The 8,993-nt window shown below is 34.3% G+C and overlaps 1 protein-coding gene across 14 annotated transcripts; it reads left to right on the top strand.

Moving 5' to 3' along the window:
• Positions 1 to 3,490: 3,490 nt before the first annotated feature.
• LOC122036927 (putative pentatricopeptide repeat-containing protein At5g59200, chloroplastic) lies at positions 3,491 to 7,776 on the top strand. 14 transcript variants are annotated; one of them, XM_042596379.1, is made up of 7 exons: positions 3,496 to 3,875; positions 4,450 to 4,946; positions 5,081 to 5,143; positions 5,216 to 5,319; positions 5,401 to 6,842; positions 7,214 to 7,313; positions 7,394 to 7,776. In XM_042596379.1, the coding sequence occupies exons 2-5, from the start codon at positions 4,943 to 4,945 to the stop codon at positions 6,319 to 6,321; spliced, it is 1,092 nt and encodes a 363-aa protein (XP_042452313.1). In that variant the 5' UTR covers positions 3,496 to 3,875; positions 4,450 to 4,942; the 3' UTR covers positions 6,322 to 6,842; positions 7,214 to 7,313; positions 7,394 to 7,776. The 14 variants fall into 14 exon arrangements, with proteins under 14 accessions (XP_042452306.1, XP_042452303.1, XP_042452302.1 ...); XM_042596375.1 differs by having other exon boundaries at positions 3,492 to 3,875; positions 4,543 to 5,143; XM_042596378.1 differs by having other exon boundaries at positions 3,493 to 3,875; positions 4,543 to 4,651; positions 5,216 to 6,842.
• Positions 7,777 to 8,993: the final 1,217 nt, after the last annotated feature.

Genomic DNA, 8,993 nt, shown 5'->3' with positions numbered 1-8,993 from the left:
ACTTCAACTTGGACTTCATTTTCACTTGTCGAATCAGAGCTGGTGCTACTTGAATATTGAGACATTTTGGAGGAATATTCTTAGAATGAAGAATTGAAGAGCACAAGGTGTCTATTTATTTTTTCTTATCAACAGTTATGTTACAATGACTATATTCCAACGGATACTTTGCAACAACTATATTAATTGACCAGAAATTGCTCTTTAATTGAAAAAGTACAATAATAAAAAACTACATTAATTGAAAAATACAATAATTAAAAATTATAATAATAAAAATTACATATTCTATCTCCCCTAATCTCTTGACATAGATATTCGTGGATGATAAATTACTCTTTTGCCATTTACGAAGTGTCATTCAAAAGGATTGCATATTCCTTTAGTTGAACTTTGGCTAAGACAATTTTTGCTTTCATCTTCTCAACTTTGAGTTATTTTTTTTCATTTCAACTTTAGCCATTTTTATACTTGTATACTCAGTAAATTTTGCGAACATATTGCCCAAATTTGTTGTCATACCTGCAATGTCTAATTTCATTTTATCTTTTCCCTTTCTTTTTGCTGCCTTCTGACCCATTGGACAAGTTTCTTCTTCATTTAGGTCTACATGTAGACTCACATCTTGGTTAGATGAGGTGTTGCTTGCCCTTGACTCTGAGGTCCTTGCCTTCTTCGTGCCAATAAGGTGATCAACGGACTGTGGAGTAAACATTGGACGATCTTTTATGATTCTCCATACATGCTCGAGATTAAATGCATTGCATTATTTTCCTCGCGATATTTTTTATACGCAAGCCGCAATATGTCCTCATTACTCTGACCACTACGATACGCACTATAAATACTATTGTAATTTGTGTTGAAGGGATATACCTTTATTTGTATAGTATTGTGCCAATGCGATCGTATGACACTAGCAATTCTATTGGGTGTAGCTAGAGGATGATTCTCACTGTAGTAAATTACAATACGATTCCAGAAAGCATCCACCTTCTAATCATTGTCGATGATTGGATCATCACTAATAGTAACAAACGACCTCGCTAAAATCTCATCTTCAACCTTACTCCATGTTGACTGCTTTCTTATGCCCGTAGTGTTAGAATCTGCCTTATCCAAATTTGTGACTTTCAATCGGGGATTCACGGTCAAACACTTGAGTTTCTGGAACAAAAGTCAGAGTAAATAGTTCATTTTCCATCGAAGATGTAAAAGACATACCAATTACATGTGGATTAGATGGATAATTTTGTAGATATGGATTATATGAATAATTTGGTAGATATGGACCATATAGATTTGGTGGATATAGATTATGCGGATAATTTGATGAATATGGAAAATATGGTTAATTTGGTGGAATTTATGAATTTTGAGAAGAAGGATTTTCTTCTGATAATTTTTGATAATTCATAAAATTTTTAAAAAATCCTTGGTTATTTTCATCTATTTCGGAGGAAAATATGAGAAGATTTTTAGAGGAATTTAGATTTTAAAAGATTAAAATAAGGTAATGAGTATTTATAGATAAAATTTTAATTTTTTAGCCATTGAAAAGCCGTTGGTTTGAAAAAGTCGTTGAAATAGCCATTGGCTTTTTAATTTTAACATTTTTAATTTTTTATTTTTTCATAGAAAAATATACAGCTTTTTACTGAACCCAGTAGATAAGTTTTCAAAATACCCAAATCAAATATCATAGTTTCAAAATTACCAAATCACGTACCCACTTTCTATTTTACCCTCATCCTTAAATCAATTCGACTAGAAAACTTTTCCAGTTGAATTGATTTCTTTCTATGTGTTTGAAAAAAATTCATTAGCCAGTTTTGGCCAAAATTGGCTGATGGAGCTAGAGATCTCGAAATGACATGAAATCAGTTCCTATATATTCATCTAATTATCCTGATTATAAAAATACTATCAAACATTAATTTGACCCAATATATTGAGAGTAGTGATCTTTTTAAATACAAATATATTTGAAAAACTAATTCGTGTTTAAAAAATTACTGCTCTCAATATATTCGGTCAAAATAATGTTTGATAGTATTTTTAGAATCGGGAAAACTAGATGAACACATATGAACTGATTTTATATCATTTCAAGGTCTCTATATCCATCAGCCAATTTTGGCCAAAACTGGCTGATGGACTTAGAGACCTCAAATGACATGAAACCAGTTCCTATATGTTTGTCTAGTTCTCTTGATTGTAAAAATGCTAGCAAACATCTATTTGACCTAATATATTAAGAGCAGTGATTTTTTAAATATGAATGTATTTAAAAAAATTAATTCGTATTCAAAAAATCATTCCTCTCAATATATTAGGTCAAATTGATGTTTGAGAGAATTGATATAATCATAACAACTAGAAGAATTCATATGATCTGGTTTTACTTCATTCGAGCTCTCTAGGTCTATCAACCGATTTTGGCTGAATGAACCTACATTGATTTTATTTAGGTTCATTCAGTTATAGTTTCAAAAAAAAAATTGACTGATGAACCTAGAGACCTTGAAATGACATAAAACGAGTTTCTATGTATTCGTTTAGTTCTCCTGATTGTAAAAATACTATCAAATATCAATTTGACGTAATATATTAAGAGCAGTGATTTTTTGAACATAAATATATTTGAAAACTAATTTATATTAAAAAAAATCACTGCTCTCAATATATTTGTCAAATTGATGTTTGACAGTATTTGTACAATTGGGATAACTAGACTAACATATAAGAATTAATTCTATATCATTTCGAGATCTCTAGGTCCATCAACCAATTTTTGTCGAAACCGGTTGATAGAATTTATTTTTCTAGTCGAATTGATTTGAACACGAGGGTAAAATGAGAAATCGGTATATAATTTGATAATTTTAAACTATAATACATAGTTTGGTAAAAAATTAAAAAAATATATATATTAATAAAAAATTATAATTAATCATGTGGGTGGGCCAGCCTTGCGCCGACCCTCACGTAAGTGGGAAAAAAACACTTGAAAAATTCAATGATGGTGTTCATTGAAATGGTGGCCAGCCTCCTTTAAACTTTTCTCAGCGTCAGTTTTAACGCCAAGTGAACATTATAATATTGTATTAATTCATTCAATATCAGATGCTAGAGGGAGTTTTGCTCACCCAAACTCTAAATTCCAGATCTGTCTCCTAAAATGTAACTTCGTCTGGGCTCAGTAGCTCTCTCTCCAAAATTAAATCAACTTGTCTGTTCTATCGCTGCCAGCCACATTGATTGATACTCATTTATAAAGGCGCAGCAGGCAAACCTAAAAATCACCGAGCCCACCTCTCTCTGGTCTGTTTTTAATTTTTTTTAATTAAAAAAAGGCTGAATAACACGAGCAATGGTAAAAAAAAAAAAAAAATTAAGAAAAAATAATGGGCCATCGATTTTATTTTTATAGTCCATTATTTTATATTTCTATCTTGAATTTTTCCTGCGTATCATTTTTCGAATACTACTAAACAGGCAGACCAAACCTACCTCTCTCTGGTCTCATTTCGTCCGTCCATTCTTGTTAGGGTTTTTGGCGCCGGCGTTGCGCCAACGCCCGCCCTCAGCCTACCTTCTTCTCCACCCTTTCAACCGTGCTTGCTTGAACCCGGCGCGAACATCAGGAGCCATAGCGATAGGGTTTCCACCCACGTAGAAGTTCGGGGGCTCCTCTCTCTCTTTCCCCTTCCTGTCCCTGGTTATCATCTTGCCTCCGCCACGCCGTCTCCTGCTCGCTGCGGTCCTCGCACATTCGTCCCGACTCGTGCTGGGAATGGTATTTTGTGATTAGAAGTTGGGATAAAACTATAGTTCCTATCATGATGGGAACGGGCGTCTTATCTTGTTATAAGGTTCACTCTGCCACCTTTTGTGATTTTTAAATTGTGTTATTTTTGTATTCCTTTAAGTAGAGTCACTGTCAATTGAAGCAGTGAATGCATTTACTTCTGATGCAATTGAGCATTTCTAACATCCACATTCTTCAAAGTTTTGGCGGAGTTATTTTACCAACTTTATGAAGAAGGCTTTCCCTGTTGCCTGCCTGCTTACAAACTGACTAAAAATTTTTTTCCTCCAAGAGCTAATTAACACTTTCTGTAGGCGTCATCTTGCTGAAGCTTGTTTAAGAGTTCTCTTTCTGGTGAAGAGGGGCTGGGTGAGCGAAATCACCTTTTTGCTTCATTGTCTAAGGGTCCTCTTTCTTGAGAATCTGCAATATAATTATGAGCTCTCTATCTGAAAACTTATGCAAAGCATTATCATTATGATTTAGTATTGTTGTATTTGGTTATGAATTACAGTAAATTGAGTTAGTTCTGAATAGTTATAAAATTTTGCATAACAATATCCTGTTGTTATATCCTCATAATTCAAATTTATACATTTTGATTAACATTTTAAATACTCATTATTTTTTGCTCCTAGATAATTTGGATTTGTGGGAACAATCATCTATTGCAATTGCGAACCTGGGATTTACTGGTTCTTTGACTGCTGAATCCTCTTTGAAATTTTTAGTTCCATGCATTCATGTTGCTGCGGAAGCTAGGGATGCTTCTGCAAGAATGCTCAACAAAGAGGACTTTCAGACTTGGCGTTGCACTCCATGCTTCAGTTGTCAAGAACGGTGTGGAGTCTGACCTCTTTCTTTCAAACCATCTAATCAATATGTATGCCAAGTGCAAAGATTTTGAATCTTCAAATTGTATATTTGATCACATGCCAATTAGAAACATAGTATCATGGTCAGCTCTGATTGCTGGGTATGATCAAGCCAGCAACCCATCCATTGCTTTGAATCTGTTTGCTCAAATGCCATTTCAGCCCAATGAATATATCTACGGAAGCATTATTAGTTCTTGTGCAACCCTTTTTGCCCTGGCACAGGGTAGACAGGTGCATGGTCAATCATTGAAAAATGGGTATGAAGGCATATCCTTTGTCTATAACTCTTTGATGTCTATGTACATAAAATGTGATTGCATGGATGATGCTCTACGCATCTTTAGAAGCATCTTGAAACCAAATTCTATCTCTTACAATGCAATGATCACAGGATTTGCTGAGAAGTTCAAACTGGATAAGAGTTTGGAGCTATTCAGACTTATGAACCAGCAAGGTTTGCATCCAGATGAATTTTCTTATGTGGCTCTGCTAGGAATATGCTCAACTGTGGATGATTTGGTATTAGGCCTTGAATTGCACTGCCAGACGGTCAAACGGGGTCTTGACACCACAGCTTTTGTTGGAAATGTTATCTTAAAGATGTACTCAATATGCAATTTATCTGAAGAGGTAGATAAAGCTTTTATGTCGATCAATAATAAGGATATCATAACATATAACACTTATATTGATGCATGTTCCAATTGTCAGGAGCATATGAAAGGGTTGATGTTGTTTAGAGAGATGACTGTAATGGAGAATAACTCTAGTTTAAGTCCTGATGCATTCACCACAGCTAGTGCTTTGGCTATATGTGCAGAACTTGCTTTATTTCACTATGGAGGTCAGATTCATGCCCATTTAGTAAGAACTTGGATGAATCTTGACATAGTCCTTTTTAATGCTCTCATTAACATGTATGCTAAGTGTGGCTGTAGCCGATATGCTATGCTTGTGTTTGATTTGATGCCGATTAATAATGTGATATCTTATAACACAATCATTGCCGGGCTTGGGAACCATGGGCACGCAATGACCACTTTGGAAATTTTTGAGCAGATGAAACGTGAAGGATTCACTCCCGAGTCTGTCACATTCATTGGACTTTTAACAGCTTGCAGCCATGCTGGCCTAGTTGATGAAGGTTTGACATTATTTAATTCAATGGAGGAAACATATGGAATATGTCCTGAAATCGAACACTTATCTTGCTTGATTGATATGTTGGGTCGATCTGGGAGATTGCTAGAGGCTGAGGATTACATTAAAATGTCTCCCTATCAGAATGACTATGTGATCTGGGGCAACTTGCTTTCCTCATGCCGCCTTCATAAAGATGTTGCTATTGGAGAACGGGTAGCTATTAAGCTTTTGGAACTTCAACCGAGCACTAGTTCACCTTATGTTCTCTTGGCAAATTTATATGCATCAGATGGAAAGTGGGAGGGAGCTGCTGAAGCTAGGAAATTGTTAAGATATAGTAGGGTGAAGAAGGAGCCTGGTTATAGTTTGATAGAAGTAAAAGGAGTGGCAGAAAAGTTCACAGTTGGTAATTTTTCACATGAACAGATTGGAGAAATTGTAGCAACATTGGACAGCTTACACTGGATAACAGGAAAGGTTCATGAGTGAATCTACATTCCTTTGATAACAAGGGACCTGCAGGTGCTTATCAAATAGATCATGGAATCAATGTTAATTATCATTTTGTAGTCCAATTTCTGCAGAGCATGTTAATGTCAAAACCAGAGTCGAAGTCCTTTAAGGTTCCTAATACTGAGAATATTGTTGAAAAGGGGAAGGCTCCCTTCAAAAATCAGACACATAATCTGCATAAGATTTGTGGAGGTTTGCAAACTACTACGTACACTGCTAGTGGGTTGCTGTCTGCTGCTGTCTGCAAGTGTTGATGCTCTTGAAAGTATTTGCTGGAAACATCCCTAGCAATCAGAATTATGGGATTGATAATGCATATAATGATGAATCCGTTACCACTGAAGGGATAGTTGATGACCAGAATCTGACAGATGCAGTGATGGTCAATTAAGACTGTTCTTATGGTACTGCATAAGAGCCATTTGGAGGATGCAAGAAAGGGAGGCTTGTTTTGTGCCACTGATTCATTGATATCAAACTTCATTATTCCCTTGCAGGTAAATTGATGAAACATATGTTTTTCTCATGCAAAATCTGTCTGTAATGAAGAAATGCTGCCTGTTTTTAATACACCAACTGGAAAAACATTTAGTAACAATAATTTATCAGGGTTTGCAGCACAATTTGTAAAACACTTAGACAACTGCTGTTCGTGACTTTTCTTTTAAGAATCAGATCTGCAAGTGATTCAGTAGCTTAATTGTGTCCAAGCTGGTGCTACTGGGATTCCTCCACTATCCAACTGTACCGACTTTTGTCTTTGATTCCTAGGTTAATGATTGTAACTCGCGCTGATAATCTTTTCTTATATTTCCCCATTGGTTTTGTTAGTCGATGTTGATCATGTGTTGGCTACTTGTGATTTCAGGGAAATCACATTTCGTGTGCCAATGGGAGAAAATTCATTGTTTTCTGAACATCACACTCAAACTGGGCGGTGCTTATCAGTTAGGAGACCAAACTCGCAGGTTAGTTTTATTCTCTCTGGCTTCTTGTGGTTACTTGGGCTTTGCAGCACTTTGTAATCAGTGTTCTGTGATCTTGTTAGGTGACCAAACTTCCATCATTTGTCGATTACATTTCAACATGGCTTCTCATCTATTAGTACTTGTTTGGTGCAAATTTTGTTGATTATTGTTAATCTTTACTGATAAATTTTTTGTTGAATGTAATTTTATGTGATTATAGCTTAAAGGTGTTCATGCAAGTTCCCTGCTGCTCAAACCAAGCGTAGGGGTATTTTTCAATCCTTTCTGAGATTACAAGTCTGTCAAAATTTATCAAAATACCTACAAAAATAAGTTTCAGGAGCGGACATCCTTTGGGAGAATAGAGACATCGGATTAATCATTTGTTCTTATTTCAAAACTATCTAGTGAGTTGATAAATAGAACAAACTTTTCTGAATCAGTTGAAAGATTCTTCCTGTCATTTTATTTTATTTTTCCTGTTTTTTTTTCTTCGCAGAAACTTTCCTTTTTTTATTTTTTGTATAAATTTTGAAGTGACTATGAAGTTAAATATCATTTCAAAATTTTGAATCGAGAGGAGAGAGTGAGTAATGAATGTTATCGACCTAATGATTTGAATTGAAGAAACTAAAAAGATTTTTTTTGAGAAATTGGAGAAATAGAGAAAAGGTGATGTTTTGAATTCCAATATGTTTGTATAACTTTATATTTAGTCGAAAAGGCAAGTCATAAACTATAATTGAAACTGGTTATTTAATTTTATATTCATCTGAAAGTTGGAAGAGTTGAAAAAAAGGAATTTGGGTTCAGTTGGATTAAACATACAAATTTAAAAATTAATTTAACATTTCAAATTCCACTACCATTGCCCTTGTTGTGGTGAAAATAATAATAATAAAAAAGTCAAATGAAGCAAATTTTTCCATTCAAAGTACGTCAAGATTAAAAAGAAGCTAAACATGACTATATTTTACCAAACAGAAAATAATAGTTTCCTGAAGAATAGAAGTAATAAGAAAATTATTACTATGTAATTTAGAGATCATGTGGTCGAGTTAAAAAATAATCTTTTGTAAAGCAATAAATCCTTCTCTGGATTCACAGCGGAATTTTGTGGATCAGATTACCCTTTTATAAAAGTAGATTCTAAATACTGATAATAAATCTTCATGAACCAAAACTTTAATTCATTTCTTAGAATATATTATTGTTTTACCAAAATATTAAAACGACAATGAATCCTAGCAAATGAATTAAAATCAATGAAAATGTCTTCAAATACTAATAGATCAGATATCATACACTAGGGCGTTTGGCTGGGATGATCATGGATAACCTTGTTATCCATTTAAGATTATCAAAAAAAAAAAATCTCATTTGATTTATGTAATGATCCTACGTGCCCGCCACATCACAAAATTTAAGCAAAAGGGTCATATATCCTAGAATAAGATTACCTCTTAAATCTAAGATTTTCATTGATTTCGAAGTTAAAGAATATTTAGTCGCAGATGTAAGTATCTCGTGATAATTTTGATATGGTCAACTAAGTTAAGTTAGGTCCTGTGTATTTGATCTTTGTGTTTAAGTGTGTAGGAGTTTAGGAACACAAGAAGTCGAGCGAAAAATATAGTCAGTGAGAAGGGTGGCATGAGAAGGGAGTTGACGGGCTCTGTG

Source organism: Zingiber officinale, unplaced genomic scaffold, assembly GCF_018446385.1.
Source record: "Zingiber officinale cultivar Zhangliang unplaced genomic scaffold, Zo_v1.1 ctg224, whole genome shotgun sequence".
NCBI lineage: Eukaryota > Viridiplantae > Streptophyta > Magnoliopsida > Zingiberales > Zingiberaceae > Zingiber > Zingiber officinale.
Note: the sequence above shows the minus strand (reverse complement) of the source record. Positions and strands in the feature narration are given on the sequence as shown.